The 16,983-nt window shown below is 39.0% G+C and overlaps 1 protein-coding gene and 1 long non-coding RNA gene across 2 annotated transcripts in view; one reads left to right on the forward strand and one right to left on the reverse strand.

The window, feature by feature from the left end:
• Positions 1–13,397, reverse strand: part of COL1A2 (collagen type I alpha 2 chain) — a 29,015-nt gene extending 15,618 nt beyond the window's left edge. The window contains exons 1-18 of the mRNA XM_056518999.1: positions 13,194–13,397; positions 11,107–11,111; positions 7,694–7,729; positions 6,565–6,657; positions 6,429–6,482; positions 6,143–6,187; positions 4,298–4,351; positions 4,156–4,209; positions 4,001–4,054; positions 3,525–3,578; positions 2,978–3,031; positions 2,564–2,608; positions 2,224–2,277; positions 938–982; positions 665–718; positions 482–580; positions 352–396; positions 83–181 (exon numbers count right to left, since the gene is read on the reverse strand). Coding sequence (XP_056374974.1) covers positions 83–181; positions 352–396; positions 482–580; positions 665–718; positions 938–982; positions 2,224–2,277; positions 2,564–2,608; positions 2,978–3,031; positions 3,525–3,578; positions 4,001–4,054; positions 4,156–4,209; positions 4,298–4,351; positions 6,143–6,187; positions 6,429–6,482; positions 6,565–6,657; positions 7,694–7,729; positions 11,107–11,111; positions 13,194–13,263 — 1,014 coding nt within the window. The 5' untranslated portion in view covers positions 13,264–13,397. The remainder of the gene's footprint in view (positions 1–82; positions 182–351; positions 397–481; positions 581–664; positions 719–937; positions 983–2,223; positions 2,278–2,563; positions 2,609–2,977; positions 3,032–3,524; positions 3,579–4,000; positions 4,055–4,155; positions 4,210–4,297; positions 4,352–6,142; positions 6,188–6,428; positions 6,483–6,564; positions 6,658–7,693; positions 7,730–11,106; positions 11,112–13,193) is intronic.
• Positions 72–2,969, forward strand: LOC130272947 (uncharacterized). Its single transcript, XR_008843798.1, has 3 exons — positions 72–203; positions 940–1,042; positions 2,737–2,969. It is a non-coding gene; the product is annotated as an uncharacterized LOC130272947 (long non-coding RNA).
• Positions 13,398–16,983: the final 3,586 nt, after the last annotated feature.

The following is a 16,983-nucleotide window of genomic DNA, read 5'->3' on the forward strand; positions in this document are numbered from 1 at the left end:
ATCATGAGTACATCTGATAGTAGAATTGATAGAATCATACTGTTCAACTATATGGCAGGATGTACATAATTGTAAAACTTACAACAAGACCTCTGGCTCCAGAAGGTCCAGCAGGTCCAGGAGGTCCAGGAATACCACGACCTCCAGGAAGACCAGGAGCACCAGCTACACCAGAAGGACCCTGAGGAGACAAAACAAATCAGGTTAATATGCATAGTCCTATATAACCATCTCTCCCCCTCCTCCCTACAATCCCTGCTGAATCCACCATTTTGCCTACTACCATGAATGTCAGCAACAATCATGGACAACCCCTTTAACCAATATAAGCCAAATATACATAGTACTTACAGCTGCACCCTTTGCTCCATTGACACCATTGTTACCAGGGTTGCCCTAAAATAATAATAAAGATGTGGTTACTATGTAGTGCTTGTTTATACATGATATCTTTGATTTTTAAAATCCAACTAATACTTACAGCAGGTCCAGCAGGGCCAACAGAACCAGGGGGTCCAGGCTCACCTCTTCCTCCAGCAGCACCAGCTGGGCCAGTGTTACCTGAAGGTCCTACTTCACCCTATTCAAAAAAAAATGGCCAACCATTATTAAGTAGGACCCAAAAAGAACCCTTCCCCGCCATATCATAACTTGACCAACTTACCTTAGCACCAGGGGCACCAGGGAGACCAGGGGATCCACCTGAACCAATGGGACCCTGAAATACATACAAAGGATCAGTTAAAATTCAGTAGAAAGAAATCCCAAATGAAAGGACAACCTATCAAGACTTCACCTTCACCGATTTCATTGTCTCATTAATAATCCTACCCTAATCCTACATGATTACTATATTCTGTGAAATGTTATAATATATTATATTTGGCACCATTTCTACTATTCAGCATCAAGTGACATTATAAATACATATACTTACAGCAGGTCCGACTGGGCCAGAGCTACCATCACTTCCGCGGGCACCCTGTTCAAAGGAGACACAAGTTAGACCTCTAGAGAAGCAATGTACAGTATGTTTAAAAGTGTAAGTAATGACACGTTCCCTTATTAATCAAATATTTTAGTTTTCATGTCTTTTTTCTAAACAATTACCCTATTTTTTGTCTAAATTTTTATAAGCATGCATTTCATATTACCCTACCCTCACTCATATTACATTGCTAGCTTTGGCAATTCTATATAACAATTTTCGCTTTGTCCTCATAAATGTAAAGGTCCCCCTGTACCTTATGTTGGGGTGTGATTGTATGAACCAACAGAGGGTCCCGTTTTCAGTTTTGCTTTGGTGCTCTACATATGTCCCTCCTGGAAACCAATACTTTATTGGTGGCCAATGTTTTGGCATGTTACATTTGTATCTAGGAAGCCCCCGATGTATCATGTGCCATTATTAATACAGGCGTCTTACTCTGGGTTATGGGGTCCTGTCCGCCTTATCATACACAAGGGCTTGTATGTGACTGCACCAACTATAAATACATTCTATATGTCTATGAATTAAACTAAATAAACTAGAGAAGACATAAGGCAAAGGGGGGTCTTGAATGTGATCCTTCATCCCATCTAAGGGCCTACGATATATTCAATATGAAATACCCTATGTTCCCTTTTTCCAGTGAAATGCCTAAATGTGTGTGGTCGGGAAACAGCCCAGTAGGCATGCTACAGTACAGTAGACGTCCCCATAAACTGAACACTGTGTTTATGTGTTCAAAATGGTTGGTAAGTCATCAGCCTATATCCCTGAGAACAGAAGGATTGTGCAATTGAAATTCAACAGGCCTGATCCTTCACTCCCCTCCAACATCATCTGTTGTGAGAGATATGGGAGGCCATAATAAACAATAGATGGCCGGCCGCTCACAGCAAATGATGTTTGTCTACTTTATTCTCTGATGGAAGATAGCCCCGCATCTTTGTCCTAACCTCTGATATTTGTGATCAATCAGGCTCCCAATGATCACATACAGTAATTATGGAATAGGATAAAGCAGGGGGTCAAAGGCTGAAGACTCCCGAAGGCCACCAAGAGCCCATCACTTACATAGGGTCACAAGTTCTAGTCTTGAAAATGGTTTTCTAATGGTCCTTTAGAACAATATTACTGGTAATAAGAATTTGGAATGTTTCTGTAGAATCTTGTGATATCAATATTATTTAAGATGATTATTTCAGTGATGGGCGGGAACGTTATCATCCACTTACAGCAGGGCCGGAGGCTCCAATGCGACCTCTCTCACCAGGGAGACCACGTGCACCCTTTAAAAGAACACAGAGAAAAAAATCATTGGTTTATTGTTAATTTACCATTGAAAATCTAATTTAAAGTGTGCCCACAAAAATTGCTAAATATTATTGGTATAATATTGAAACTAAAAATAATAATACTAATAATACTAGAGATGATAATAATAATTGACATAATAAATAAATTAAAAATAATTTGTTTAAATAAAATATGAATACAATTCTATAATAAAATGATACATAATAATAATAATACTAAAGTCAAGACCTATATTTAAGTGAAGAATTGAATACTTACAGCCTGACCTGCAGATCCATGTTCACCATTAGCACCAGTCTCACCCTATAGGGAAAGTAAAATATAAACATTAAGGGGATGGATTTATCAAGGGTTTTTGCATAAATTTGTTGCAAATTTTTTGCGCTATTGCTTCATTGCTCAAAGTCATTCAACTTTTTGTTTCCTTACAGATCTCTACAAAAGCTAAAGTGATTGCCCACATGAAAGTATTCTTTGGCCACTAAGTATCATTTACATACTGAGATGTTTTTAGAAATCTCGCAAATTTTTCCGCAATGAGACTAACTCGGAACAGGGATAATTCAAATGCTTTACAATTCTTTTCCAATTATACTTAAAACCTAAGGTTTAGGTGGAGATAGCCCTACAAAGTATGCCCAAGCGCCCAGTGTTGATCATGGGATTAGGTACCTTGACACCAGGGGCACCAGTAGCTCCCTTCTGTCCATCGCTGCCAGCATGTCCCTGAAATAAAACAAAAACATCAATTACTTTGTTTGTTGAGGCAAAAGCATTCCACTAATTGAGGGATCAGTAGATTTTAGCCTTGCATGACAAGCAGGGCCGGGCTATTTGGAGTGCAAATGGGGCAATGGGCCTCTACCTGGCCCCATCCAGCACAGTTTATCAATGTCTTAGCCATTCTCTCTGTTAAGTATGCGGTGGTACCAGCACCAGCAACATACTGGCACACGTCACAAATCAGAGATACTACTACATATTGCATGAGAAATATGATGTATAACATACACCACCATCATCATGATGACAGAAGCTATTGAGTTTCCACTCCTATAAAAAGTGGAGTGGCCTGTACCCAATGTTTTACCCATAGGCTTCCACCATCGTAGATCCATTGCATGACACCAGTCTACTACTATATTTTACAATGCAATGGAAATGAGATACCTCTTGTAGGTCTATGTTTACCTATATGAACATATAGAATGATACTTACTCTAATTCCTTTGAATCCGGGGAGACCAGGAGTTCCGGGGAAGCCACGGGCACCCTAAAAGACAATAAAAATTAAGCTTTAGTGAATTAAGGTAAGGATTACAGATGCTATATTGTATAAGCTCACTTCTTCATTACTGTGTGAATATATATAGTTTTAAGGTCTACAAATTTAAGACCATGATGCTTTGTGAAAAGGACATGGTTGGAACTAATGGAGAGGACTTCACTGGGAAGGACAGCTACCAACATCTTTCACTACCAGATCATGTGTTAAAGTTGGATATATGGTGGGTTCCACCAGCTTTAAAGCTTAAAGTAGTAATGGATAAGTAAGTTCAGACTGAAATTAGAATTTAGTTTAAGCTGTTCTTAAATCTTATTTTGAATCAAAATGTCAGATGGATAGATAAGGAGAACATGCAGAGGACAGAGGAAAAATATATGCATATGATGTTTCCGTAGGACAGTTCATACCTGGGGTCCAACTGGGCCTCTCTCACCAGGTCTTCCAGATTTGCCGGGGTGACCCTTAAAGTGACAAGGAAAATAGGGATTTAGTTAAGACAACATATAAGTAATAGTAAGGATATGATAACATGGTGTCTCTTATCTTTGATATCTGTACTTACATCTTCACCAGCTTTTCCGGGGGCACCACTGGGACCTCTGGAGCCTACGGGACCCTAAAGATACATAAAGAGGTGACTTTAATGGAAATATTCTTCTTTAACTTGATGATGTAAAATATTATTATCATTTGGAGTAACTTACAGTCTGACCGGGTTCACCAGGCTCTCCTGGAAGTCCTTGGAAACCTTGAGAACCCTGTAGGGAAACAGATGACATGATTAATATAAAAGGACATCTCTTCCTTACTCCAATCCTACATTACATGAAGTCACTCTATATATTGTCCTATATATTACTTATTCAAGAGCCGTTTCATCCCTTATCTGATAGACTTCACTCCATGTCCCATAGTTATATTTTTATCTAATATGTACCTTACTCTTATACAAGAACTATATGACCCTTACCCCAGAGCTACATGATCCTTATCCAAGAGAACTTCAAGAACTTGGCCATTCTTCTTCCAGATCTACATAATTCTTTACATCCCCTATCCCATAGACCTTTCATTCTAATCCCAGTGACACATGATCCTGATCTATAAGCTTTATCATCTTGCCCCTGAGCTTTTCTTTTCTCTTTTTCCAGTCTAAGAAAACCTTAACCAAGAGCTTAACCATTGACCATCACCCTTGTGTAAGAGCTTTATTACAAGTTCTTCACGATTACCCCTATTGAAATGCTGTATCACCTATACTTTAGAACTGTACTACCCTTATTCAACAGCTGTATAAGCCTTACCCCAGACTTTATCACCATTATCCTGCATTACCCTTACCTCAGAGCTTTATTACCATTATCCTGCATCACCCTTCCTCAGAGCTTTATTACCATTATTCTGCATCACCCTTACCTCAGAGCTTTATTACCATCATCCTGCGTTACCCTTACCTTAGAGCTTTATTACCATTATCCTGCATTACCCTTAAATGAGAGCTTTATCACCATTATCCTGCAATACCCTTACCTCAGAGCTTTATTACCATAATCCTGCATTACCCTTACATCATAGCTTTATTACCATTATCCTGCATTACCCTTGCCTCAGAGCTTTATTACCATTATCCTGCATTACCCTTACCTTAGAGCTTTATTACCATTATCCTGCATTACCCTTACCTCAGAGCTTTATTACCATTATCCTGCATTACCCTTACCTTAGAGCTTTATTACCATTATCCTGCATTACCCTTATCTCAGACCTTAATTACCATTATCCTGCATTACCCTTACCTTAGAGCTTTATTACCATTATCCTGTATTACCCTTACCTCAGAGCTTTATTACCATTATCCTGCATTACCCTTACCTTAAAACTTTATTACCATTATCCTGCATTACCCTTACCTCTGAGCTTTATCACCATTATCCTGCATTACCCTTACCTCATAGCTTTATTACCATTATCCGGCGTTACCCTTACCTCAGAGCTTTATTACCATTATCCTGCATTACCCTTACCTTAGAGCTTTATTACCATTATCCGGCATTACCCTTACCTCAGAGCTTTATTACCATAATCCTGCATTACCCTTACCTCATAGCTTTATTACCATAATCCTGCATTACCCTTACCTCATAGTTTTATTACCATTATCCGGCATTACCCTTACCTCAGAGCTTTATTACCATAATCCGGCATTACCCTTACCTCATAGCTTTATTAACATTATCCCACATTACCCTTACCTCAGAGCTTTATTACCATTATCCTGCATTACCCTTACCTTAGAGCTTTATTACCATTATTCTGCATTAATCTTACCTCAGGGCTTCACTAACCTTATCCTAAAGCTGCATAATTTTCATCCTAGAGCTTTCCTGCCTGTTTTTATGGATGTGGTCCATCCTTTTTAAAGGCCCATATCCTAGCAACTGATAACAAAAGATACTACACCACACCTCAGCCAAAAAGTGGCTAAGGTCAAGTGTAGTATCTATGTCCTATTATCTATTAGCTATGGTCTGTTAGTTGGTGATACTTACAGGGGGTCCATTGGGTCCTGGGGGGCCTCTTGGTCCCATGATACCCTACAAAAAATGAAAATGGCTTACATTATTACCAAGCCTTAGTAATATCAGATCTGATGTTTCTTCTATGTTTTCCCAGTTCTTCATGATATTAGCCTATTATACCTGTTGTCAGAATATTCAAAGGTGGAACTAGTTGGATGTAAGTACATCCATCATAGACATTGCAACAAATGTGTCTCAAAACAAGGCCCTAAACTGGTCTAACTAACACTATAATGAAGTCTAGATGGTTCCTCACCTGAGGTCCGGGTTCACCACCTGATTTGGATGGGTCATATTGAGCTGCAAAATTCTAGAAGAAAAAAAAAATTAGCATTTATTTTTTGTTATTCATCTTTACAAGATAGTACTATAATAAAATACTTATGTCTTACTCCGCCGAGTCCAGGGGGTCCGGGAAGGCCTGGGGGTCCGGGTAAGCCTGGGAGTCCATCTTCACCATCTCTTCCTGGAGTTCCTGGAAGTCCCTATAAATTGTGGACACATATTATGGATTAAGAACAGTGAAAAGATGAAGTTGGTGACATTACTACTACATTGTGTTCACCTAGAAATATATACTGTCATATACATTCTCTGTAATATTAACTTTACTAACTATACTCCGCTTTAAACCTCAGTTGGCCATAAAAGCGTTAAGTAAGTAGCCAATAGGGGTGCACCAATTACAGCTGCTGTTCAAGACCTCAAGTAAAGGACTACTATATGGTCCAACATCCAAGAACTGGCCCAATGAGTTGAGTCGGCCATCACTTGACATAGGTCTATAGCCAAATTAACTCTACGCAATGGGTCAACCATGAATCTTAGGTTTGGAATGGGTCTAATAGCTTGTGTAAGACTTACAAATTGGTTAATCACCCTCACCATGGAAAATTGGGGAAACATGTAAAACATTCTTTAGGGGAGTCTTGTTTCTATGCAAACGTCCATACAGAGCAGAACCCTAGACTGCAGTATAGTCCATATAGAGTCTCAACTTGGAGACCAAATCTGCTCCAAAGTGTAAAACATAAAGTTTATGCATTCTCTATGCTGGGGTCAATGGCACTTATAACCGATTTATGCCAATTCAACTGGTAACATGATATATAGAGAAAGTACGTCGTCTATATACCTATCACTATATTGAAGCTTTATCTCAGTAGTCTATAACTATTGACTCTCCAGCTGTTTGGAAACCACGATTCTCAACATGTAGAGCATACTAGGAGTTGTATTTCTACATCAAGTGAATGTCTGATTTATTCTATTCAATCTATGCATAACAGTGCCTCTTCTTGTATAGTTTTGTAAAAAAAAAAAAAAAAAAAAAAAAAAGGATGAAACAGCTGGAAAGCTGCTTTTAAAAGTCCAGGCAAAAAAAAGTAAAAAAATTCGAAAAAGTTTTATATTTAAATTATGACTTTATTTTTCAGTAAAATAAAAATATACTTTTAATAATATTTTTCACTTTTACAAATGTAAGGTTAAGAATTGTTGAGTGTTTTTTTTTCTCCTTACCTGTTCTCCTCTTGGGCCTTTATCTCCTCTTGGGCCCTGTAGATAAGAACAGGCGTGAGTGCGTCATCCGGCTGAGTAATCACAAGTGTCTGTATGCCTGAGGACTGCACAATGAGACCTGCAGCCCTAGCATAGCCATTGGGCTGGATCCGCACATGCATTTTACTGAAAATTCTTCATGCAGTTTTTTTGATCCAAAGCTAGAAGTGGCTCCAGCAGGAAGCAGTATGAGTCCTTTTATTATATTTCCTATTCCTTTGGAATCCACTCCTAGTTTTGGTTAAAAAAAACTGCATCAAAAACTGGCGCAAAACTGCATGTGTGATCTGAGCCCTAAATGCTTAAACACTGCTGAATAAGATCAGACCCCCAAACACCAAAGCCATTGCCATAGCAGTCTACATATAAATATATACGTGATGATTTGTAACCCAGCAGAGGTTACAGGAGTAGCAGAGCTGGGCTTGTCAGATACAGCAGAGCCGAGTTGGTAATCAGTACAGTGCATTGTGTTTGTGACTATTGTGATAATTTGTCATTTTACATAGGACTGCAGGAAAGCACAACAAATTTAACTCGGCTATAGATGTTGTTTAACCATTTCAATCATGTAATACACAATTTTTATTTATTTTACCATAATGTTACACTCGGCTTTACTGCACATACAAATGCAACTCTGCTACATCATGTATATAATCTACATTGTCACCAGAATGTCAATCAAAGAAAGCACCTACATTTCCCCAAAACAGCCTCCGGCCACCTTTCTATCACCAAGCGCTGCCCTGACCTGCCCACACCTGTCACCTCAGGCACCAGCATTCCATAGATGTCCCACTGTGGACTTGCCGCTGCAAACATGCCGTTTGCAAGCAGAACCTAAACTATTTATGTATAGTAGGGCTGTATTTGTCATTGACCCATGCATTGTGCTATATAGGTCTATACTAAAGTCCTATGTAAGTATAGTAGATTTAGCTGCAGTCCCATGCACTGGAGAGAATGCTGTGTTTTCCAACCAGGGTGCCTCCAGCTGTTGCAAAACTACAGCTCCCAACATGCCCGGACAGCCAACGGCTGTCCGGGCATGTTGGGAGCTGTAGTTTTGCAACAGCTGGAGGCACCCTGGTTGGGAAACACTGAGATCATGCAACAGGTTTTACTTGCAGTCCTGTGCAAAATCTACCATCACAGCAAGTTTTGGCCAATGACAAACTCATCTCTGCTACATCTGTATCTGTATCGATACTATGGTGCAAGAGAAACAAACAAAACAAAAAATCATCTTACCCCTTGTGCCTAGAAATAAGAAACAAAAAAAAAGTAAAAAAATAAAATAAAAATAAGTACAAAAAATACTTGAAAGAAAAAAAGAAAAGAAAAAAATCTAGTAAACTTTTGCAAACTTCCCAACAACACATTCCAATCTAGAGCAGCCCACAGATGTTTTCTGTTAGTTTTATGACTATTCCGTAATACAGATCCCTTGTTCCCATGGCAACCAAGAACAGGATACGAGCAATGATTCAAATGGATTCCCAATATGTGGAATCTGGAAACGGTGAAATAATTCAAATAGAAATAAAAAATAATAAAAAAATTATAATTACAGAAAAAAAAATCCAAAAAGTTGCAAATGTGCATCAGCACCTGGACTCATCCATGGTTAAAGGTGCAGAGTCCAATGGAATGGTATAAATCCACCGAAGATTTTAAACTCAATCCCCTTTTTCTCCATCGGAGTTATAGGGTCTGTGCCATGTTGCCCCCCTATATGAGTGAAGCCCACCGATAAAGCCAACCCACACCGGAGATCTGGGTGGACTCATTCAAGCCAACATGTTGGCCCCCCATGAGGTACCCAACACCCGGCCTTCAGACGGCCCTCCCATTGGTCTAATCTAAGCAAACATACAAGTGCATGGGAAAGGAAACAGGAAAAAGGAGAATTTTACTGACCTGATCTGTGTGGGGGGAGAACAAAAAGGGTGGAAAAAGAGAGAGAGGAAAAGAAATTAAATTAAAATAAAATTTGTCATAAAATTGACATAAATTTTTAAAATTGACGTAAATTTTTTCAATATGTAAGTTATGTTACATGAAAGCTGAGGATGGCTTAAGTCTATCACATGATAACAATAAATAATAAACATTATTATTAAATATAATAATATTATAATCATATAAATAATATAAAAAATATAGTGAGATAGTAGTAAAAATAATCATATAATAACAATAATAATAATAACAATAATAAAGTAAATAATAAATGATATTACAATACTGTACGAAACTATAAGAAGATAAGCTAATAAAATAGTAATAATAATATAATAAAATATAATACTGATAATATCTAATATAAAAACAATATAATTGTTATAATAAATCATTGAAAAAAAGATAAAGAAAACTAGTAAAAAAAATATAAAATAGATAATAATACACAAATTATAATAATACTCAAAAATAAAAATAAAAAAGTAAAACAGTCATAAAATAATGATGATAAAATAATATATTCTATACAATAATAATATTAATAAATGTATTATTACTATTATTATTAATAATAATAATAATAATAATAATACATTTATTTTCTTCTATTATTATCTCATATTTAATATATTATTATTTATAATAATATATTAAAAATGAGATAATAATAGAAGGAAATATTATTATTAGGTAACATAGTAAAAGGTAATAAAAAATAATATAGAGATAAATGCTAATAAAATTATAAAAGTCTTGCAAATGACAAATTATATTGAGATAAATTAAGCTATTAATGATAATTAAATTGATGATGATGATTGATGATAATAATAATAATAATGCAAGACTGTGAACCTGTAGGGCAGTGGTCTCCAACCTGCAGACCTCCAGCTGTTGCAAAACTACAACTCCCAGCATGCCCGGACAGCCGTTGGCTGTCCGGGCATGCTGGGAGTTGTAGTTTTGCAACATCTGGAGGCCCGCAGGTTGGAGACCACTGCTGTAGGGTATCAGCTATTTGAGAACTACAAGGCCCAGCATGCTTTGCCACGTTGAATGCTGGCAAAACATTTTGGCAAGGTTGGTTCCACCTCAGCAGCAAAGTCCAAGGCCTTATTAGGGGCGTAGCCTTATGGGTGCATTATGAAATGACTGGGGGGGGGGGATGTTGGGCTGGTACCAGGCGCCAACATGCCCCTTTTCTTTTGCCAGGGAATGTAGATGTATTACTAGGAGAGAAAACCAAATCTCTCCCCCCCCCCCCCCCCCCCCCCCCCCCTAATGAAGGAAAGTCAACCTATAACTCTGGGGTCTCAGGACAGATCATAGGAAGAAAATTCATTCTGCAAAGTCCCCACATAGTAAAGTATACTGCAATGGTAGAATTGCAGTAAACCCCCGGTGACTTCACCTGCTGCTGATGTTTTCTAGTGTTCCCCACCCTGTGGCTCTCCAGCCGTTGCAACACTACATGACTGACAGGGCATGCTGGGAGTTGTAGTATTGAAACAGCTGGAGAAACATTAGTTTGGGGAACCCTGATTTATTCTATCTAATACCCCAACACAGTAAACTCCCCTGCAATGTAGGATAAACCACCCAGATGTAGCACAGCTGTTTGTGTATATAGCTCTCTGATATAAACTGTTATATGTTTATTTACAAATATATGTAAATAATGCCCAAATCTATGTAAATAATGCCCAAATCTTCAATAAGTTGGGCCAAATGGTGCTATCTAAACAGATCAACTATCATATACTGTGCAAAAAGGTATCATAAAGGGTGTGTAATATTGTAAAATGAACTCTAGGTGGCGCAGGTGTCCCCACATCTGTCTTTCCTATGCATTCCTAAGGGGACCAGTCTGTACTTGGGGATGCCCAGAGGCAGCTGTGGAAAAAGTCAAAAGGACCATGTGGGATCGATTAACTCTTCATCTGCCTAATGCTATTTTAACAACATAGGCCGGGGTCTACAGGTCATGTGGCACTACAGCAGCGGTCTTCAAACTGTGGCCCTCCAGCTGTTGCAAAACTACAACTCCCAGCATGCTGGGAATTGTAGTTTTGCAACAGCTGGAGGGCCACAGTTTGAAGACCACTGCACTACAAGTTCCAGCAGAGCTATATTAGAGCTGCGTGGTTGTACTACATATATCTGTACTACAATGCATCTTGCTTAGGTGGCACATGGCAAAATGACATTTGGTTGCAAATTTAGAGGAATTTGCAAGGTGTGCCATAAATTTAGCAGTTTTTCTTAAGAATTTAATTGAATTTATTTATTATTTATGATAATCCTATTACTATTTATTTATTATTTATGATAATCCTATTACTATTTATTTATTATTTATGATAATCATATTACTATTTATTTATTTATTTTTATTTATTATTTATGATAATCCTATTACTATTTATTTATTCATTATTTATGATAATCATATTACTATTTATTTATTATTTATGACAATCGTATTACTATTAATTTATTTATTATTTATGATAATCCTATTACTATTTATTTATTTTTTATTTTTTTTTTATTATTTATGATAATCCTATTACTATTTATTTATTTATTATTTATGATAATCCTATTACTATTCATTTATTTATTTTTGATAATTCTTTTAATATTTCTTATAATCCTATTAATATGGTGTCAGTCACAGTCTCAGTCTATAGCATTGGTCTCCAAAGTGGGACTCCAGATGCTGCAAAACTACAACTCCCAGCATGCCCGGACAGGTCCACAGTTTGGAGACCGCTGGTCTAAAGGGATGAAAAGGAATCGAAATGAATTTAAACAGTACAAGTTAAGGATTCTAGATTTATAGGGACAGAAGTTTGATCCAGGGATTTATTCTGATGCCATATTTGGAGCCGGGAAGGAATTTTTTACCTCTAGTATGAGGGTTTTTTGCCTTCCTCTGGATCAACTCAGTAGGGACTCATTAGGGATATAGGTTGAACTTGATGGACTCAACCTTATGAACTATGTTACTAAACTAATAAATTAATTAATTAAATCAGCTCCCTGCAATAAACGTCTTGGCCACTAGATGGCGCAGGCGCACCAGCCTTTTATTTGCAGGTAGACAATACAGTCCAACGCCCTTGACTTCCAGATGTGCCAAGTACCAAAAAATATCCATCCCTACCTCCTCCAGAAAAGAACACGAAGCCAGGCATTTATCTTAGAATCCTTTATTACTCTTTTAAATAGCATTAATAGAGCAGAAGCCATGAAAGTCCCTTTTTTATTTTTTATTTTTAGCCAATTTTTTTTGGCTCCTTGCCATTGATCTGCAGACATAAAACATCTGCTGGCAGTGCCTGGTGCTAGATACAAGTTACATATGGAACAAAGTATCCATAAAGTATGAGAGAAAGCTACAAAGTATCCAACCACCCCCCACACAAAAAAAAGTCCTGCACCAGTCCCAGCTGCTGGAGAAGAAGAATAGAAGGTTGAAGGCACTTACTTTGACATGTTACTAGGCATGTGGTCACTGCAAGCAGCAACAAAGTCCGTATATCCACAAAGCTGAGCATGGCTAGTGGTGGCTAGTCATGCAGACTCCTTGTGAGAAGGTGGTACTGCTTAGATCCTATGGGTTCCTGGCATGCAGTGTTGTTGAGTTACTCCAAACTTAGCAGAAACCTGCTGCCTTGATGCTAACACAACAATGCCTGGTCCTCCCCATATATACAGCAGGAGGTTCCTTCAGCTCAGAGTCATCAGCAGCCTGCAGACCAATGGGGAGGGAGCTGGGATTCTCCATCTCCAGCCTTCACCACCACATTTGGCAACAAAGGAGAGGTGGAGACGAAAGCGAAGGCTGTTGTTAAATTACTTCCATTCTTTTTGAGGACGTGGACAACTTTAAAAAAAAGTTTTTTCTTTTTTTTTTTTTTGAACTTGGAAATTGCAGGTTGTGTCTTCTTCAGGGGGCATCTGGTGAAAAGTCCTCACCTACTGGTCACTGCAAAGGAGCTTAGAAGCTTTAGGTTGTGTCTTCTTCAGGGGGCATCTGGTGGAAGGTGCTTTATCTGGTCACCTGGATGAGAGTCCTTGTCTGGTCATCTACTGGTCACTACGAGGGTCTTTATGGGATCATTACAGGGGTACAGGCTTTGTCTTCTCTATTATTGAGATGGCATCAGATGGAGGGTCCTTATCTGGTCATCTAGTGATTATTACAAGGGTCTTTATGGGATCACTACAGGGGTGCAGGCTTTGTCTTCTCTAATACTAAGATGATATCTGATAGAGGATCCTTATCTGGTCACTTGCTGATCATTATATTTAAAGGTTGGATCACTGCTAAGGTACAGGTCCAAGGTAGATATTATTTATGATGGTCACCTACTTATCACTACTATAAGGTTTTTTATGGGATCCCTACAGGGGCACAGGCTTTGTCTTCTCTATGACTAAAGTAATATCTGATAGGGGTTCTTATCTGGTCACTTAATGATCATTTATAAATGGGGTCACCGCTAGGGTACAGGTCCATAGTAGATAGTGTTTAGATGGTCACCTGCTGATCACTACAAGGGTCTTTATGGGATCATTACAGGGGTACAGGCTTTGCCTTCTCTATTACTGAGATGGCATCAGATGGAGGGTCCTTATCTGGTCATCTAGTGATTATTACAAGGGTCTTTATGGGATCATTACAGGGGTGCAGGCTTTGCCTTCTCTATTACTAAGATGATATCTGATCGAGTGTCCTTATCTGGTAACTTACTGATCATTATAAGTGTCTTTATGGGATCACTGCAAGGATAAGGGTCCAAGGTAGATGGTCATTAGATGGTCACTTACTGATCACTACTACAAGGAACTTTATGGGATCACTACAGGATACAGGCTTTGTCTTCTCTATCACTAAGATGTCATATGATAGAAGTTCCTTATCTGGTCACTTGCTGATCATTATATTTAAAGGTTGGATCACTGCTAAGGTACAGGTCCAAGGTAGATATTATTTAGATGGTCACCTACTGATCACTACTATAAGGTTTTTTATGGGATCATTACAGGGGTACAGGCTTTATCTTCTCTATGACTAAAGTAATGTCTGATAGGGGTTCTTATCTGGTCACTTAATGATCATTTATAAATGGGGTCACCGCTAGGGTACAGCTCCAATGTAAATAGTCTTTAGATGGTCACCTGCTGATCACTACTACAAGGGTCTTTATGGGATCATTACAGGGGTACAGGCTTTATCTTCTCTATGACTAAGATGATATCTGATAGAGGGTCCTGGTCACCTGAGATAAGAATCCTTGTCTGGTCACTACAAGGTTCTTTATGGGGTGCAGGCTTTGACTAAAATGACATCTGATAGAGGGTCCTTATCTGGTCACTTGATGATCATTATAAGTGTCTCTATGGGATCACTATAAAGATAAGGGTCCAAGGTAGATAGTCTTTAGATGATCACCTACTGATCACTACTATGAGGTTCTTTATGGGATCATTACAGGGGTGCAGGCTTTGTCTTCTCTATCACTAAGATGATATCTGACGGAGGGTCCTTATCTGGTCACTTACTGATCATTATAAGTATCTTTATGGGATCACTGCAAGGATACAGGTCCAAGGTAGATAGTCGTTAGCTGGTCACCTACTGATCACTACAAGGGTCTTGAATGGTTTAGATTGTGTTTTCACTGCTAAAGTGGCATCAGATAAGGGTGATTTATCTGGTCACCTACTGGTCATCACAAGGGTTTTTATGGGATCGCTCCAAGGATACAGTCTGTGCTTTTTCCACCTCTTTGAAGATGGCACGAGGTAGATCCTTATCTGGTCACCTACTGATCACTACAAGGGACCTAAAGTGGTCTCTGCAAAGGTTTAGGTTGTGTCTTCACCACTGAGATGTGTTCCTGGTGGCATCAGGTCCTTATCTGGTCACATAGTGATCACTACATTGGTCCACGTGTGATCCCTACAAGGGTACAGCTTGGCTTCATCTCTGAGAGGATAGATCATTAGTGGTATCAGATGGTGGTGTCAATATCTGGTCACCTACCGATCCCTACAAGGGTCCTTAAAGTACTCCGGTGGTAAACAATTTCTTTCAAATCAACTGGTGCTAGAAAGTTAAACAGATTTGTAAATTACTTCTATTAAAACATCTTAATCCTTCCAGTACTTATCAGCTGCTATATACTACAGAGGAAGTTGTGCAGTTCTTTTCAGTCTGACCACAGTGCTCTCTGCTGACACCTCTGTCCGTATCAGGAACTGTCCAGAGCAGGATAGGTTTGCTATAGGGATTTGCTCCTGCTCTGGGCAGTTTCTAAAATGGACAGAGGTGTCAGCAGAGAGCCCCGGATCAGACTGGAAAGAACGACACAACTTCCTCTGGAGCATACAGCAGCTGATAAGTACTGGTAGGATTAAGATCTTTTTAATAGAAGGAATTTACAAATCTGTTTAACTTTCTAGCACCAGTTGAGTTGAATTCTTTTCCCACCGGATTACCCCTTTAAGGGGTCACCACAAGTTATGTCTTAACCATCACCGAAGGAGGTCCCTCCCTGGTGGCATCAGCCAGATGGTCGCTATCGTGATTCTCCATCATTACTATGGTCATTTCTTCCTCTATCTACTTGGAATCTGTAGGAAACATCTCTGACACAACATGCTGGGACCTGTAGTCCCACGCCAAAGGAACGACTGCAAATGTTACGAGTTTCCCTTACGGCGAGCAGTCATAGTTTCTTGAAGAAATGTAAGAAGCAGCAGAGTTAAATTCTTCAGGGTTGGTGAAGTCTCTGCTTTTACTTTATGACTCCATATTACTTCAGGACCAACCACAAGGCTGGGGGGGGATGAGCGGAGCCTGAACTTGGCCGCTGAGACAAAATTTTCCAAGTTGCTGATGTGTTACATTGTTTAACCCTTTATTGTCTGGAGGGGTTGGGGTGGGGATCTGCTATAACTTCTCTGCTCTGCTGATCCTTCCCACACAACTGATAGGAAACATGTGTATGGGTCTTAAAGATACAGGTTCCTGGACCCCACCCCCCCTGCTCCATCCCCCCCCCCAGCTGTGTCATATTTTCCAGAAGGCTTAAATAAGTTTATGATAAGATGGTAAAATTGAGAATCTAAAGCAGTGTTTCCCAACCAGTGTGCCTTCAGCTGTTGCAAAACTACAACTTCCAGCATGCCCGGACAGCCGTTGGCTGTCCGGGCATGCTGGAAGTTGTAGTTTTGCAACAGCTGAAGGCACCCTGGTTGTATGAGGC

Source organism: Hyla sarda, chromosome 5 (genome assembly GCF_029499605.1).
Source record: "Hyla sarda isolate aHylSar1 chromosome 5, aHylSar1.hap1, whole genome shotgun sequence".
Lineage (NCBI taxonomy): Eukaryota > Metazoa > Chordata > Amphibia > Anura > Hylidae > Hyla > Hyla sarda.